The 18796-nt window shown below is 38.1% G+C and overlaps 1 protein-coding gene across 28 annotated transcripts in view; it reads right to left on the bottom strand.

Annotated features, from left to right (window-relative positions):
- The window catches only part of LOC126868279 (MAP7 domain-containing protein 1), a 207000-nt gene that overhangs the window by 974 nt on the left and 187230 nt on the right, over positions 1-18796 (bottom strand). For 7 of the 28 annotated variants that reach the window (XM_050623577.1, XM_050623575.1, XM_050623576.1 and 4 more), the window contains 14 exons: positions 14742-14801; positions 13245-13313; positions 12729-12918; positions 11717-12063; positions 9952-10134; positions 7578-8012; positions 5953-6132; positions 5176-5483; positions 4880-5093; positions 4693-4814; positions 4368-4609; positions 4150-4273; positions 3713-4044; positions 45-298 (listed from right to left, as the gene is read on the bottom strand). In XM_050623577.1, coding sequence (XP_050479534.1) covers positions 45-298; positions 3713-4044; positions 4150-4273; positions 4368-4609; positions 4693-4814; positions 4880-5093; positions 5176-5483; positions 5953-6132; positions 7578-8012; positions 9952-10134; positions 11717-12063; positions 12729-12918; positions 13245-13313; positions 14742-14801 — 3060 coding nt within the window. Of the gene's footprint in view, positions 1-44; positions 299-1391; positions 3601-3712; positions 4045-4149; positions 4274-4367; positions 4610-4692; positions 4815-4879; positions 5094-5175; positions 5484-5952; positions 6133-7577; positions 8013-9951; positions 10135-11716; positions 12064-12728; positions 12919-13244; positions 13314-14741; positions 14802-18796 lie in introns of those variants that run through there. The other 21 variants (XM_050623581.1, XM_050623582.1, XM_050623579.1 and 18 more) reach the window with 9 other exon arrangements.

The following is an 18796-nucleotide window of genomic DNA, read 5'->3' as shown; positions in this document are numbered from 1 at the left end:
ACATGATATATTTTTAATATGGCGCTAGTAATACGCACACATACCTGGTACTTGACTATTATCTTGTGGCTTGTTCATAAAAGAATCCTGGAACGGATTTACATTGGCATTAGCAGCGGTAGGCATGTATGTGTTAGCCATTGGAGTGAAAGGTATAGCTGCTGGATTTAGGTTCGAGTTGAGGGTGTCTTCATTGGCCAGATTGGATGTCAGTTGGAGTATTGGACCACTACTGCTATTACTGAGAGAGTCGAATTCCGTTAGGTCTAACAGGTTGTTGGTCACGTTGTTTTGTTTGCTATAAAATCAGCGAAAGGAAACATACAAATACTAAATAATAGGCAATTAACACTAGGTTACTACTGCATCAGCGCATTGTAATTTCTAATTTGAAATTACAATCTCTAAATTGGTTAAGCCAATTATAGACAACTCGCATTGAACGCTATTTTACTAGAATTAGTATGTACAATACACATACGATTATTTATTAGTAACTATGTTTTTAATCTCTTAATTTAAAAGCTATGTTCAAAATATCTAATATGTCTAGAAAACGAATAAACGAGGAAAATAAAAAATTAACAACTATATGCTGTTTGCTGAATTTCTTCAAGTCATTCGTCTTATATCAAACCATAAGTATAAAAAATTATTCGGAAACAAACACTTATCCTGGGAACATATTTTATAATCGACTTGGTCGATGGTAATATTTTATCTTGCATCAGCACTATTTTCCTGGCTACCTTAATACTGTAAAGCAGCTATAAAAAGCATTTTATATATGCTTGTGAACTTATATAAAATTCTATGGCGTAACGTAAAGTGTACATGGAAAACACAATTAACATACAAAAGAATTTCCCTTTAGCCATACCCAATAAAATTAGGTATGTACATTATGTAATGTATAAATATATGATACTACCATACAGCAGGTTTCACAGATCGGATCGATAACGATTGTTTTGACCTGTGTAGTTCCCTATTTTCGATTTCTCTTATTCGTAGGTAGAATAAGTTCGAAAATATTCATGCCCTGTTTCGATATAGGTAACTTCCTGTAGGAATTGTGGAATGGATTGTGTGAAATATATATTTTCGTACAACAAAAGAATAATTTCAGAAATGTGTAAAGGTCGATAGTACATAGCAAAAGTAGACAGTAAGTTGACACGTACTGCTGGATGATATACAACGCAAACATAAAGAACAGGTACAAAGTAGAGCAAAGAAAAGTAGAAGCCACATCATATTGATACAATTAAATCACAACATGCATTAGTGGTAATAGAATCGGTAAGAAGAAATGTTGATATAAACATTGTACTTAAGGCACACACGTCGAGCTTGAATGGTAACTAATTGGAGGTAAGATAAAGTAATAGTTCACCAAAGATGACAGACTGTATATAGCTACAAAGTTGAATACAAACATAGTAACATACTAAACAGTGTATCTTTGATGAACTTGTATGATAAAATTACAAACAAAATTTTTAGATGAGTCATTAAATTTATGCTATTTATCTTTCTTTACATTATGTACACTGAATTTATTATTGATTAGTTAGTATTTAACGCTATAGCTCTGTTAGTTGCTTAACGTTTCCATGCTTCGTATAACATTACATGTTTTATGCCATTAACGCATTACTAAAAGAATCGACGCACAATATAGTTTAAACCTTTCATTATTCTTTTAGACGTCTACCTAAAAATAGTATATTTTTAACTATTACACGATTAAATATAAATTATAAAATATATATAAGTATAATAGACAATACAATATACATTCCTCATACCTCTCGAGTTACCGATGATATTATAATCTTCTATATAATTCATTATTAGTTATTGGTATAATCATGCGATTAGATGAATTTTCAATAGCACTGAATAATTGTCATAAATCTGTTTTTCATATCTGTCAACCATTGCTCTGACTACTTTTGCAATGTACAATATATGTAAAATCGTTTCCATCATACTGGTGGTTTATCATGAAGCAATTTTTATCGAGCTAAATGTTATTTTATAAGCAATTCCTTCCAATGTGTATTATAGGAAAGCGCAATAAATTTTCTTATTGAAATAACTATGTATAGTGTACATATAGCGTAGATATATTTTCAAACTTAATTTTTCCATTATCGCACGAACACCACAAAAAACATCTCAAACAACAAAATTCATTATATACATATATTAACGATTAATTCTAAACACACCGCGTGCTTTTATATGTATGCATAATAAACGTACAGGATTATAATCTTTCAACATCTTTTTTAATTCTTCTTCTGTAGAGCAATTAAGCATCGGTGCTTTATTATATTTAATTTTTTCTTTGTTTTAATGCTGGTCATAAAATCATACATTATGTTTATCATGTGTATATTTAATGTGGCACATTTTTTCATTCTATTATATATTTGTTTAGAAAAAAATGTTCACACTCTAGCCATTTCATTCAGCATTTCATTTTCTACTTGTAAAAACCAAAAATTATGATATAAAACTGTAGCAACAAATGATATTAAAACTGTAGTAATAACGACGGAGGATTAAGTGATAATAAAAATAGATAGAAGGCGACATTATAAGCAATAATTTCGAAACAGATTGACTACTTATTAGATACTTCAGAAATTGTTATTTATAGTTCATATTGTATGTGCGTGTCTATTAATTCGTCATGAATCTATAAATAACTTTTATTGTATAAATGACTAGAGCGTTACCCTGAATCATTCAATATACAAAGTATTATATGTATATTTGCGTTAAATCAAGATTTAAAAGTACTGTACATCTAGTTTTATAATGATTAAGAATCTGCATTTTTCACATATTAGCATGTACGTTTGTGACACTATAATGTAACATGTAATGCACGTTCCGATTCAGATTTATATTTCCATCTTTTTTCTTTTTTCATAATTGCAACATACATTTTAACTCTTTTTTTTCAGTTATATTTTATACGCCGAATACATTTATACATATTTATGAACGGCACTAAGAGTCAGTCGATATTTTTACGTATACAATGGCTAATATTGTGCAATAATTGTATCATATTACATATTACATTATATTAGCCATAATTTTGCATCATCACTTTGAATGAAACTACATTCGAGTTTAGTAAATATATGACGTAACATCGCGTGTATTTCATATTTATATATTGTATTCGCACGAAACTTTAGATAAAATATGCATTTGATAGAAATAATACTCTAAAATGTTCGCTATTCATTCTTTTTCGATTAAAAGGATTGTTTTTCTTTTGAAAAAATATTTCTCATTCTATACGACGAATGCGCGCCGAAAAAAGGGGGGGAGGGGGAAGGGGACGAAATAAATATTCTCATAAAATGTTATGAAAATAACTAATGCGTGGATGTATACATGTGTAAGGATAGTTTTAGCAATGTTAAATAACACTAGTCTGATATAAGCCTTGCATGGGCATTCGTAATAACATTATTGTCGAATGATCTAAAAACCAAATGAACTTACAATTCTTTGAGATGCTCTTCGATGTTATCTTTCAGTTTTTGTTATCGATGCGAAATCCAGTTATATCTTGGATTTTTTGTTTTTGTTTTAATGTCGGTCAGGTAAGTATCAGGATGTAACTCTTAGGTTAATAGAAATGTTTGTTACAAATCTGTAACTTTGAATTTGATATACTTACACGGTGGCATTATCCAGTGTAATTGATTGACTGTTGATACCGTTTCCGTGATTTGTATGATGACCATTCAGTTCTCCTTCCACATTACCCTGATTATTATCCAACACAATTTTACTTTCATTAATGCCATTACTATGCGTGCCGTTATGCACAATGTCCGTAGTAGTATTGTTTTCTGTATGATGAGCTCGTTGCTCTCCGCTAATGAATTGTTGAGTCGCTTCGGATATCAAACTGGCTGTCATAACATCTTCGACTTTGCTACCTGGTGCCGTTTTATTTTCATCGTTAGGACTATCTTCTTTCAACTTATCGCCATCACCACCTTCACCCTATACAAAGCACGATACACGATCGTAAATATTTCTTTCAGGAACAAGAGTTTAATTAACAATCACATAAACATTATTCAATGAACGAAAAATGTGTAATCTTACTTTCGTAGGTGTATTATTCTGGTTCTTGCCCCGAGTTCTAAGCATGATCGCCTCGACACGTTTACGTCTAGCAAGTCTCTCTTCCTCTTCCCTCTTAAGGCGTTCTGCCATTTCGATCCGCTGTCTGTAACAAAAACATTACATAGTGGTCATTAAACGCTTGACCACAGAGAATGTTGATCGAATAAAATCACGTCATCTGAAAGAAATCAACTGACCTTTCCGCTTCTTCCCTCGCTTTCCGCTCAGCCTCTTCTTTCTCTTGTTTCTGACGAGCCTCCTCTTCTCTTCTTCTCCTATCCTCTTCCTCGCGACGTTTTGCTTCCTCAATCGCCAGTCTCAGTCTCTGCTCCTCGGCTTCACGAGCTTCATTAGCCAAACGAAGCGTTTCTTCCTCTAAACGACGTTGTTCTTCTTCCTCGGCGCGCAATCTCTCGGCCTCTAAACGGGCTTCTTCCTCCTGTAAAAAGGATCTCTCTATGAAGTCTCTTCTTTTCGCGAATAATCCACTCTTTTATGCGAAAAATCTCTTTAAAACCGCACCTGTCGTTGGCGTTCAAGCTCGGCTTCTCGTTCAGCCTGTTCTCGAGCTAATCTTCTACGTTCAGCTATAGCTGCCTTGGCTTCCTCTTCCGTAGTGATCCGGATCTTTGCTATCATCGATGCTAAAAAGGGGCCATTTATTTATTAATCTTCTAATCCATATTTCAATATCCAAAGTCCAGCTTACCTGACATATCGACCTGTTCCTCCACGTTATTCTCGGATTTCGCCTCGGCTTCCTTCTTCGCAGCTTTGGGTGTTTCTTGAGACCGCACAGTCGATTGATTCTCTTGATTCAAATTAGTTTCGTCCTTCGTTTGCTTCGATATAGAATTGGATTGTTCGATAACAACCGACTTTTTCATTTCTTCGTTACCCTGCTCCGCGGCGCTTATTTCCTGCTGCAATTAAGAACACATAACATATATCGATCATTTTCATGTGTGCATAGCCTGCATTTCCTTAATGGAGAAAATTAATTACTTGTGTTTTCTCAGTGCCTTGGTCTTTCTTCTCTTCGTATTTATCGTCTAATTTTGTATCCTCTTTCACTTCGCTTTTTATTATCTCTCCGGTACTACCACGAATCAGCGGAGCATTCTCGGCTCCAGGGCTTTGCAGCGGTGTCACTTTCGGGGTTATTCGCGGTGAAGCCTTCGCGCTCTTCACCAGTTTCTCTGTCGGCTTCTTGATCTCCGTCGCTTTCGGTGTAGATGATTTCTTTGGAGTGCTATGGACCTTTGGCAGTGGCGGTTTCGAATCCTTCGTCGATTTCGGTTCGCTCACTAGATCTACATATTATTACAAACTTGAAACTCACGACACGAGTCACGTTGTGTCTACGTACACGCGGTATTTGAATGTGCAATCTCGACTCATGTATTGAAAGAAAAAGGATAAAAAACAAATTAAATAGATAAATAACATGTAAGCCATGTACAGAAACTGAAACCGTAATTAATGAAAAAAAAAAGAAAAAAAAAGAAACACTGCATAGAAAAATCGAGAAAATCAACGTTCGTTTGGAACGACAATTCAAATTGAAAAAACAAACTGTTTTTCGAACAAAGTGTTTAGCAAACAGAAGTTCGGGTCCAAATACTGCAGGGCAAAAAGGATTCTCGTCGCGTCGAATGGATCCGCACGTTTTCGTGCGAAATGAACACTCGAGCGGTGCCCGCTTGATCCCTTCGTGTACAAGATTTTTTTTTCTTTTTTTTTTTTAATAACAAGAAAGTATTCAAAAAAAGGCATGCTCACTGTGTCGTTCTGTGACCGAAACACCGGTACCGGCAATAGAAGCAGGTCGCGGTCGACGCGGGGCAGCTGTACGAGGACGCAGATTGACGTTACTGCTGCCCACACTGCTGGCGCTTTGCTGACTCATGGAGCTGTGCGGTCGTGATGGGCTGTTCGGTGTCACCTCCCCGCTGCGGATGCCTACGCGTACCCACCCAAGGTGAACATCTCTTGATTTACGTATTTTATGCATTGTGTTCGTTGCACGTTAAACATTAAACAAACAAACGCCGTGAAATGCACGGCAGCATCGCGTTGCCGCGGCATTTCAGAGAGAACCGAACTTTTATTCTTTCTACTTTTTCTATTTTCTTTCGTTAGATTATCGCGTCAGATCGCGCCGATGCACAATGCTGACGAGTATTTGTATATTTCGACAAACAAATCGTATTTTCTGTTTCCTTTTTCCATTCCGTTCTATTCTTATCAGTCTTTTCGTTGATTTGTATATATTAGAATAGACTTAAATATATTAAGAGGTACAAGTAGCGAAATTAAATAGAAAACAAGCACCGCCACCAAAAATATTATTGATCGTGTCGTATGTGAAATGTATATGTACATCGAGAGTAACTGAGAAAAAGAGGCCGAAATAAATAAATTAGAAATAAAAAGAAACGAGAGGAAATTATGAGACCTCGTAAAAACAGCAAGAAAGAAAAGAATCAAAGAACGAAAGTGGAGCGATATAAATGTATTGCACACTAAATACGATTGCGGTTCGTCTGTACACAGTCTAGTATTGTGCGTAAAACGTGTGTGTACGTGATAAGATATATATATATATATATATACACATATAAGAAAAAAAAAGTGTGGCTTACCGGAAAACGTTAGAGCGTACCTTCACCCTTGGTACCGAAAAGCCGGTAAGATCTGAGTTCGTTTCCTTAGCAGGAGCGTTTTGTTAATCAATTCAGTTTGTACAATAATTAACACAAAAAGAATTCCATGCAGTCGGATATATATCGTTGTTAAAATGATATAAAGTAACACAAAATCGATGGTTAAAGAAAAATTTGAAGCGTTAGGCGCTTTGAAGATCGTTTGTTAGTCTCTGTTCGATATGCAAGCAGTTAAGCATTAGTTTCTACCCGTCGTCTCACGAAGTTGCACGAAAAGTAACCGAGGTATACAAGGATTTTCTGTCTTATTGATTTACAATAGCTCCTCACTGTATTCGTACGCATGCACATGTGCACCCAACTCAAGTTATATAGAACGGCAGGAGTGCGAGCATAGATAGTGACAAATATCTGAAAATAGATTCATTCGGGGATGTAAAAAAAAAAAAAAGAAAAAAAAAGAAAAAGAGAAAAAAACGAATTCTCAATCGTAAAACATCGGTTGATGAAAATTATTATAATCTATAAATCTGAAGATCTGTCTAGTTATTGTCAGTAAATAATACTGTCAGCGTGATAATGCCCATAGGGATATACATGTACAATATAGAATGATGTTATTGGTCATATTTACATAGTTTGTCTATGAATCTCTATGTGAATGACGATATGTCGATAAAATGAATATGATATTTAAGAGCAGAATGTCACCGAGAGTTGAGTGCACAAGAACGATCTTACCTTGCTGCTGTTGGTTCTGATGCTCGCGGGCTTTGCGACGAAGTCTCTCGGCTCTGGTTGGTCTCGGCATTGGAACCGCGCCTGGCAATGTACCCATGCTACGAGAGTTATCTGAGCGTTTGAGGCTCTTGCCTCCGGACGCAGCTAAATGTGACATGCTGCGACTCATGCTAGAAGCGCTCAGAGGCTGGCTTTGCTGTTCCGTCAGTGTGCTAAGTTCTGTCGGACGTTTCCTAGGCTGCGCCAGTTGGTCCAGCCTGGACATGGAGTAAGTCCTACCTGGCGAACGTGCGAAGGCCTTAGCGCTCGAACTACGCCCTGATGATGGCGGTCCATCACGCGGCGATGGTATCGTTGGCATCAGATCGGTACGCCTCCTGTTCACCCGCAGATAAACCGAGCTAGGGGTTCCCGGTGTTCCGTCGCTTTCTTCACCTGCAATGGAGTTTCCCTTAGAAGCGAAGCGCGAGAAGCGACCACCGGAAACTGCGCACTATACAGTCGTAACGTGTACAAGGCGCGCGTACATCCTCTGAACATCGCAAACATAAGAAAATTCGTTCCATTTTGCATGGATCGAGTGTACATGTAGGGTAGGTGTGTGCATATGTGTGGATGATATACGTATATACACTGGCTCTTGAAAACTTTTCTATCCATATTGTATGTGTTATACGAAACATTTTGAAATCTCATTCACATTTCAACGAGACACGATTGTCATTATTTGCTAAAATAATCATGATAGTTGTGTCTCATCGTAGTGTTAATGAAATTTCAAAATATTTCATATAATACACATCATACATACTTATATTCATGAAAGGTGTCTACAAGTATATGAATACTTTCGTGAGCCTGTGTATAAGTATGTGTAAGTGATATGCATTTGGCATTCCGTTTTCGACTACTAATATTCTCTACTGGTCAATATTCTTCATGCTGTTTCCTGTATATGTATGTGCGTGTGCGTGTAAGTGTTCGTGTATGTACGAAGCAGATAGAAAGAACTTTTGTGCATAATACAGCTTGGACGTCATTCGATAACGTTACCAGGAACGGAATGTTGAGCAACGGTGTTGTCACGGATAAAGTGATATATACATTATGGCAGAAAGATATTACGGTAATTAGAGGACAATGAGAAACTGGGAACGTGTACGAACGACGTTACGGAAGCGGTGTAAAACGGAAAGGTGGTACATGCAAACGATATCCGGTAAAAATCCGGTAAGACGGTAAAAATCTCAACGCATGCAGAAAGCTATATATACAGAAAGTGTCTCGTGTTATAGCATTCAAATTAACGCATCAACGTGTTCGTATGTTCATATATTGAGTGAAAAAATGAAAGAAGCTGTTGCGAAAAAAGTAAGCGTTTTAAAGAATCTCGTAAAATCGAATCGACCGTTTGATATCGTCAAAAAATGTTTTTCTATTCAAATGATTGAAAAATTCGTAAAAAGAAATATTTATCTCGATCGAAGACTAAATAGAAATTCAATTTAAGTACAGTATGTAGGGATGTAATAAGTTTATGAATGATATGAGTGTATAATGCTTGCCTCTTATAATAAGTAGGCAAATGTTAGGAAAGTACAATTAAACGATAGCGTGTCTCGTTTGAAGTTCGTATTCGACTATTGAGGCACCTCAGCTTCTCGATACTTATTTCCATTTCGTAAAACTGCCACTGAATAAAGTAATGCTATTAACGAGAGAAAGAGCAATATCAAAATTAGTATTCTAATATAACACTAAATTCTTACTCTAAATTCGTTAGTAAATAACCCATCTAAACGTATGTAAATGTTAGTAATTGTTAGTATAGAATTCTGAATAGCGTTAGGATGCATATATGACTAATTAATGGTATACGTCGTTCAACACCGATCCTCGTTAATCTGAATTTACATAAAAATCAAGATATCCAAGTACGATGTTACCAGAAATATATATGACAACTATCTAATAGATAGACTGCGAACATTTATGCGAATCTACGTCTGTAGTGAACACAATTAAAGAAATGAGATCTGAATAGAGCGAGGACTTTGCTCTTGATATTTGATGTATATATGTTTGCATATTATATACGTTCTATGTATTCTAGCACCTTTAAATTTCCCATAAATGCATAAGCTTTCGCAATCTAAAAATAGAATTAGTATTACATCATCGGTGTTCCACGACTTCACAGGTCTGTACAGATATCTTTATGGCGTTAAACGAAAGTGACATGCTTGCAAGAGAGTATATTCCGATGTGCTAATGAAAGAGAGACAAGGATACGTTATATTGATAGCTCATTCTGGGATAACAGAACAATCTCCCCGTTGCAGACTTTTTTCTTTCTTTCGACTTCAGGACTCACCACTGGCAGCCCGCTGAATCATCGGACGCCTAGTGTCGCTATCAGACTTATCATCGATGGCAAAGATGTCAGTTGTAGGAGGCAGAGAGAGGCTGGCTCTCTTATGTTTGGCGGGGGTTAAGGGAGGATCAGGGCTAGAATTCCAATTGAACACCTCGTACATGGACGAGGACATTCTCATATCTGCAAACAAACCATTCAGCGCTGCAACATTAGGTACTTTCCAATCGTATTCTCTTCGTTTCTTCTTTTTTGTTCTTATTCCTTTTTTTTCAATTTTTCTTTTTTTTTTAATTCTCTCAGGGGTGGGCAAGGGTGGGGTTGTTCGACAGATTAACAAACTTAGGGTGGGGGGAATTAGCATGAGTTAGATATAAGTGCGATTCACAGATACTTTAAAATTACACTTTGCCTGACAGAGCCACCACCAGTAAGTACAGAGATAAATAGAGCGGATGCAATAGGATCTTAATTACCGAACGAAAGGAAATCTATCTCTCTCCGGTCAATGTTACAACTCTAGTGAAATTACATTTACTCAGGCATATATTCTTGCTACGAACAACTATCTGTCTCTCTGTCTATGTACTTTTGACACTTGTATTTCGTAATAACGTGTACGGATTACAGAGAAGTCAGCGCGTCGAAGATGAGGTGCTTCTCGTGTGTGTACATGAAGCGATATTATGTTGGCAAAAGAACATGATATATAGCAAAAAAAAGAAACAAAAAAGAATAAGAGAGGAAGAAATCAATAACATCATCTCGTTTATCGCTGAAATCAAATTGCATTCGTCGGGAAACGCAGCGAAATTAAAAACCGGTGGAATTGGCTGCGAAAAACATACAATACGAACTGTAGAAATTTAAACGAAAAACCTGAAAAAAGTACAGAGAATGTAAAACACATTACGAATACGATCACGAATCATTTTATCTATCAACATTAGAGAATCGATCTCTCATGCTCCGTAATTTCCTTTTTTCTTTTTTAATCATCAACATGGAGATATCGTGTACAGTTGAATAAAGTCGTGTGTTGGTGGTTGATGTGTAGTGTTTGGTAATCAAACATCATCGTAAAAATATTTATTCGTCGAAGGAAGCTCGATTTATCGCTAGGATGAGGCGCCACGATTTTAACCCGGTTTCGTAAATGATTAGTAAATAATCTTTAACTGAAAAGAGTAGCGCACAAGCCACGCACGCAAGTACGTATAAAAATGTCTCGTTCGCCTTCTGCGTAATCTTTCTGGAACGTAGTGCATCCATGCGTTACGCGTTACGGCGCATCGATTGCGCAACTACATATAGCACTAGAAGCGCTGTGTAGAAAGAACGCAGTGAAAAAGAAGCGGCCTTCGCTGTACGTCTCAACCATCGGCAGCTCGACGATTTTTGAGTGCCAACACGAAGAAAGAATAGTTATTACACCAACGACACGATATTCGCTAACGAATTTTCTTTACACGAATTCTCGCGATTCTTTATCTTTTCGTTACTATCCATAACTGACGATGTTAACGACAGACGTCGAACAATTTCTACGTGCTTCCATCGCTCAACTACCATATACCAATCAAAATAACATCGACATGGATGACACGAATAGGCAGAAAATTATCGTAACAAACACTATTACGAATATAGAAGTTTGATGTCACAAATATCATCACCGACGTCTGTCGTATTAAATTAAATACATGTATCCGCAAATATCAATAACATCCTCGTATCTGTATTCGGTTAAGAAATTCCCACTAACCTTCGCCGGGTTTCCGGTCAAGTCCACCAGCTGACGTGGCTCTCTTCTTGCTACCATCGAGCTCTCTCTCTGAGGATCTCCTTGTCAACGGCTGTGCAGCCGAGAACATCATTACATTGGTGGTAGAGGTTGCGCGACGCGTTCCCCAGAAAGTGGAGCCACCGGTATCAGCTGGCTCCAACATCCTCGGTGTAGAACTTCCGAACGCAAACACGATGTGCGACCTCTCGTTCTTCTTCTTCGCCTCTATACGAGCTTCTCTCTCTTGATTCTTTCGGAGGATCGCCTCTCTTCTTTCTCTTTCCGCCTCGCATATCGCCCGCTTTCTCTCTCCGACTTGGTTTCGTCTAAAATAAATATAAAACGAATATTTCTACAGAAAGCAGATTTCGAACTAGAGATTCTCAAGGTACGACGAGCTACGAACGAGAAAGTACGTCTTCGCGTACACGTAATAGGCTGTTATTCTTTTTTTAGACGGGACGGAAAAGTGATTTTGCCGCGGGTGAACTTCATGCAGGTGTCGTGGTAATTTCCCGGGCTTCTCTGCGGCGGCGAAACAGTTTAGCCCGGCATCATATTAACCAGGTCAACTTATAACTTCGTAGAGAGCACGTAATCTCGTAAAGAGCGCGTTTAAACACATCAATGTGGTTCCGTGTCGGTTTAAATTCGCGTGTCATAGATTAAAAAAAACTACCCTCAAGGCATGCGCTCTATCGTTCGCAACTGGATCGTATTAAATAACCCAATTTCAAACGCAAAGCCGGCTTAAACTCTCATCCTTTTCCCATTCGAGCGTAAGTTCACTCTGACTTGTACCTTTTACTACAAAAAAAAAAAAAAAAAGAGAGAAAAAGTGCGAATATAAAAAGATAAAAAACGACGCAACTGAAGAATTACGAATTTTTACGTATCAGTAAACCTATTAGTGAATATTAGTGAATTACTTTTGAGTAAATGAAATGAAAGAAAGAAGAAAAAGGAGAAAAGAAAGGGAGAAAAGACAAACCTGTCGTTGTCACGCGATTTGAGCTCGTCGATGCGCCTTCGGCGTTCCTCTTCCCGTTGCTCCCGGAAACGTTGCGCGGCGAGAGCTTGCTGTCTCAGCTCTTCCAACTTCCGCTGCCGCTCTTCGTTTTGTCTCTCACGGACGAGCTTCGCCCTGTCCACGTCTTTCGCGCTTCCCGTCGACTCCCGTCCTGAGAACAACCGCGAAGACCGATTACTTCTTCTTGTCGTACGAGCTTCGCGTTCTGCTTGAAACACGTCGACGTTTACTCGTTTCCCAGACAGTTCTCGATAATAAAAGCGTAGTACACATTGCCCATTTAAACTCCGAAATCAATTTTAATGAAACTATTTCCAGTTATTTACAGTCGAGCGTACGCCACGAGACAAAAGATTGATTATTACAATTAGACAACGCGAAAAATGCCAACGTTTTGGTGCCCATTCGATGTTTAAACAACCGAGGGAAAAATGTGAAAAACGAAAAGTCTCGACACTGCCCTTGAAAACGTGATACCTTCGTTCTCGCTAGGATGATCGCCATCGAGGGAGTCCTCGTCGTAGAGACTTTGCCGGCGCTTCACATCTGTCGAGAAGAAATCGAGAACATGTGCGTACGCACGTGAGATTCGGGTATTACGAGCAAAACACGCGTAATCACGACGCACTGCAAGCATACAGTTCTGCGGGTACACTGCAGCTACAAATGCATGCCTTTAAAGCGGTTGACACTCTTCAAAATGACACGATTCAAACAAACATGCTTCATGCAGTCGACGTGATGTCTAGCGTATGATAGTTTCGGTATGCGAATTTTCATCTCATTCCGATAGAACGCGTGTTAAACGTGTTCGGTCCAAGTTCCGTCGTGAACCGAACGAAATTAAAGAAATACAATTAGGAGAGAAAAAGGTCAGAAATTGTGGTCTCCATGGGTATATTTTCTCGCACAGATTCGATTACCACTACGAAGATAATCAATTTCCACGAGTAAACGCGAATATTCCTTTCCCACGGCGAGCAGCTGTTTTATCAGTTGGCAAAGAAGTGACAAGGCCGCATGAAATAAATTCTTTATTAGATTCCCTGTCTCTCTTCGTACGGTATTCCAGCTTCACCGACGTAACTCGTCCATTTTCTGTGATACCAACGTGTTTCTTTCGCCCGGATAATACGATTATTAAAAACAGGGTGCAGTAAAAAGCGCGTTTCGCACCTCGGGATGGAAACATTCGATTTATCGTTATGAGTTCACGTCGCGAAACCGTGTTCTTAAGTTTCTATACAGAATGAAGTTATGAATGGAATTCTTTCTTTCTGCCTGTCTGAAAACACTGGGCGTAGAACGTGACTTTATGTTAGATTACATCGAATGAAATTCATTACAAGTTTTTGATAAATAATTAAATGCCAAGCTTAGGATAAACATTGTTCCAAATTCGAGAAAGGAATCGTTCATAGAATGTTTAGTAATAATGAAAAGCTGAATAGTTGCAGGTCTCCAAAATTTGCAAAAATTATTTTGACTCCTAACTAAAAAGCAGGAATAGTTTTTTTCAAAAAATTAAGCTGGATACTATTACAAAGAGTCATCGAAGGAAACAAGTTACACATGCGTAATTCAATAAAATATTAATTCCATAAAAATGTATTATCTCTCAAGACTTTTTAAATCTCTCTGCAAATTACCTGAAAAGTTCAATACAATGAGAAAGTCGGTAAGTTTTATGATTCTTATGGATGTATTATATGTTCCATCGACTTAATCGTTTTTGTTAGTTCTCTCAATTTCCGTCAATGTCACATCAAACTATTAATAAAGAGAAACGCTCGAAGAAAGTTGGTCACACGCGTGCCTGAGAAAACTCGCAGCTGATGAATGCGGTCATTTCCAATTTCCACGAGGGATTACTATTAATAGGTACGCACTCGTTACGCGACGCATTAAATTCAGCGCAAACGTAGCGTCGAATTTGGCAAAGCACACTCCGTTATTTACCAAGCTGATTATTACCTGACGAATCGGGAGAGGCTTCGTCACCTCCGATTTGGGCGAACCAGTGCATCGTTTGTTCTGCGGAAGATAAATTCGAAGTTCGTTCCTATAGGATTCTTTGTTTAAATAGACTATCCCATCCCTATAATTCCCATTGAAACGCGTCCTTGATTGCCGCGTTTGTTACATTTACTAGAGAATACTGCTGGGCATTGCTTCACACCGATCAGTTAAAAATATTTCAAGACATATCAGTTTAATTCAGTTTAGTTTAATTTATCTCTAGTCTGTGAATATCTTTATACGCAAATCCATATTTTTATTAATACAATTATAGAAATAGAATCTAGATAAAGTATCGTTTTACTTACTACAACAACACTCAGTTGCACAATTCAACTAATGTCATTAGTGAAATATGACGAACCACGAGTCGAAATTATTACCAATGTTAATAAATTTTCTTCGAAGTTTCGCAAACAAGTAACAAATCGTCAGACTATCCTAATCGATACAAAATTGTACAATTCTAACAGAGAAGTTTGTAGGATCAAATTTGTAAATTTGTCAATTCGTTAATACAGAATTGGCAAATTATTGTGCTAGAGGACCCAGATATTATACTTTGCATATTTTATATATTTTTTGATATTATGTGTAATCCGCGCATTTTTGTAGCTTCAAATTTCCTTCAAATATAAAAGCATCAAAATTACCAGTTTATTCGTTTCCTTCTAAATATACGAAAATTAATTTAATCCCGGTGTTCCACTTTAGGTCCTTTCCGATCGAACTGTATTTTCATATCCTCGAGAAATTTCTTAAATTTGAGAGAAATACGGAAGAATCGTCATTGATACGCGTGAATTATCTCTCCAATTGTATGATAATTTTCTCGAAATATTAATAATTCTGTCCTCGGTTGAAACTAAATCAAGATTAAGGCTTAAAAAATTCGGAGCGCGCAGGTTTAATTCAAGAAAATCCCTAAAGCTGGCGCACCGAAGAGACGAACTCTACTCTGCTTCATGCCATGCGAAAGTACATAATTCCAAATTCAGATTTAATCTTCTTTCATAAAAAAAATATATATATATATTCTAGAATCAGAGGGATGAATGGTATGGATAAGGTGAAAACAAAAAAAGATAAAAAAGAATGGGATAGAGAAAAGGAACGAACATTTGTACGTCTGATATTCGTAATTAAAAAGAACGTAAAATCTCATAAATATTTCCCAAAGTTTTTTTTATCGTTCATGAAGAATAACGACATCGGAACAGATGGGATCAGCGAGAGAATTTTCATGATGGAAACCTGTTCAAAGCTTGCGCATCGACCTTTGAAAACGAGAATTTAAATTGTGAAAAACGAGAAATTAAATCTTCTCTAATGATGCTCGGTCACAGATTTGTTGTTGCGAGGATCGTTAATTATAAACCTGCTCGCTTATTTTCGACATCTGGTGACGATTTGCATTCGATGAAGTGAGAAAGAGATAGAGAGAAAGAGGGGTGTTTCACCCAACGTCGATTTTTCCGCCGGCTGATTGCAAATGCCGTGAGGAAAAAACGCGGCAGCCGTCGACTATAATTGATAATTGCAAAACGTATAGCGGCGATGAATGGGCGACCAGCGCATTATTACAAAAAGGCATACGAGAGCCGTGTTCTTTGGTTAAACGATCGCAGCTCGATAACCGTCTACAGAGAGTGGCGAATGGAAATGGAAGAGCTCGCGTTATCACGTGGTCAATTATATCATTGGAAGTTGTTTAAATCCTCCGCATTCCGTCCCCACCTTTCCAACGATTCGTATTATCAAGACTGGCTGTTCATTGCTCTGGTAGACTCCATTCTTTTCAACTGTTGCGAGGATAATAGCCGATTGCATATCGACGCGATGCAATGGAAAGAACGAATGATCGAGAAGAGCTGGCAAAGGATAGGCGCACGACGTTGCAGCTCCTCGTAAAATGGAATTACATTCGATTATTGATTGCACAGAGCCCCTGATGTATTCTGATTAATTGCAGTTCGCGTAGCTTATTTTCGCGACCTCGTGCTGCTTAAAAAAAGGAATGCGAAAGGGGAGGGAAAAAGATGACCGGGAAGCTCGCAAGAGGTAGTTTGATTCGTTTCCATCGAACGTCAGGTAGAGGGAAACTGCTGCTACCTGCCGATGTTGTTTCCGGCTGCTGATTGCAAATGTCAGAAAAGAGGAAAAGGCGTGAGAGCGAAAGGGAAGGGATAGAGAGAGAGAGAGAGAGAGAGAATGTGTAGCTTGGTGGACCGCTTCGTGGAAGCCGTTGATGGTAATTGGACGTTTCATTAGCAATGCGGATGCGGAATCGAGCGAGAGGGAGTGAGACATTGCATGAACAGGAGGAGTTACCGGTAGAGCGATAGAAAGAGGCGGGGAACGTACGCCTGGAAAGCCAAAAGGGGAAACAGGGTGAAAGCGTTTCGACGTTACTGATAATGTTACGGATATAAAGTTCTGTCGGATGCGGTCTCGAAAAAGGAGAGGGTTGTCGATGGAATTCGTGTCAACGGATTACGAAAAAAAGAAAGAAAAAGATGGCATATTGAAAGACTGCACTCTAAGTACGACACGTAATTAATATCAATGCTCTACTTTTCATGGGAAGTATCGATTGCGCGTTACCAGAATCAATAACATTTGCATCGAGTCCCTATTAGAAATTCGAGGAACTCGTTGGATATTCGAGTATATAAATCAGAGTGATTATGCGAAAGAGGGGAAAAAGGAGGAAAGATGAAGAGGAAAAAAAGAGGGGAAAAAAAGTTGCGAGGGAAAAAACTTTCGACGATGATTTTAAATTACAGCGGTCTCGAGTCACAATGGGTTCCGCTTTCCGCGAAAACGGTCGAAAAACGTCGAGAGGCCCTCGGCGGTGGATATACACACGTCGGCTCTGTTAATCTTCCGTCGCCTGGAAGTGAGTCGGAAAACAATGGAAATCCAGCCTTTTCATCGGGTTCCGTAGGCCGCGTTGGAATTGAAATTTCGCTCTGAAGAAACCCAATTGTGGACCGAAAGCTCTGGAATCCGCAATAGTTTCCAGCCATTTCTAAAAGCATTTCCCTTATCTCTACGGGAACGTTTCATTGCAGATTTAGAGCTTCACCGGAAGCTATCAATCTTTCTATGGATACTAGCCCGCAATCTATGATTGCAAACTTATTACTCGATCGAGAACCGATTTTGTCTTCGTCCAGCCGACCGTTTCGTTACTTTATCAACGATTTTAAGTTCGTTGAAAGTTCGATAAGACGGCGAACTTCTCCGATCTTTTCTCAATTCTATGCTCGTCTCGATGAAAAATTAAAACCCCTAATCGTTTGCTAACAATTAAACGGATGAATCTTTACAAAGTACGAGCTTATGCGAAAATAGGTCGACAAATAATCCTGGCTATAATCGATGCAGTCCCCTTAAATAAACTATATAAGTTGCGACTATTTAGTTTCTTTTCTTTTTCTTTTTTTTTTTCTTTTTTGACTACCTTCGCGAAGAAGCAATTTCAGAGAGTGCAAATAAAAAGGTACGCGTGTTCTTTAACCGAGCGACAGAAAGACACGCTATTTTCTTCCGTGGAAAAAGAAATGACAAAGAACGCATCGCCAATTGAACACCCGTATACACTAGTCTATTGTTGTTGTCAATAGGAATGCGCTTCGCTGAATCGCTACGTTACAATGCAACGTAACGCTGCATGAAACAACGTAGCGGGTGTTATCTTGGATCTTCAGAAGGTGGAAAATGCATACGTGCACACAAAAGCCTTTTCCCAATCCCCCTCTTTCCCTCTCTTTAGACGCCTCTCTTTGGGTAATATTCCGGAATACTTTCACGCAAATTATTTCCAGTTACAATGGTCCTTGGATTCGAAGTTTTTATTCAAAGAGGAAACCAATTTGAGGCAAATAGATATCATATCAAAATGATATCGAAGAAATGTATGCATCGAAATTTCTAGTCGTGTCCATTTCGAAATCCGGAATTGTTTCAATAGTAAATCCATAATCCATTGATTGATAAATAAACGC

This window comes from Bombus huntii, chromosome 8, assembly GCF_024542735.1.
Source record: "Bombus huntii isolate Logan2020A chromosome 8, iyBomHunt1.1, whole genome shotgun sequence".
NCBI classification, from domain to species: domain Eukaryota; kingdom Metazoa; phylum Arthropoda; class Insecta; order Hymenoptera; family Apidae; genus Bombus; species Bombus huntii.
The sequence above is the reverse complement of the archived record's forward strand: the minus strand, read 5'-3'. Positions and strand labels throughout refer to the sequence as shown.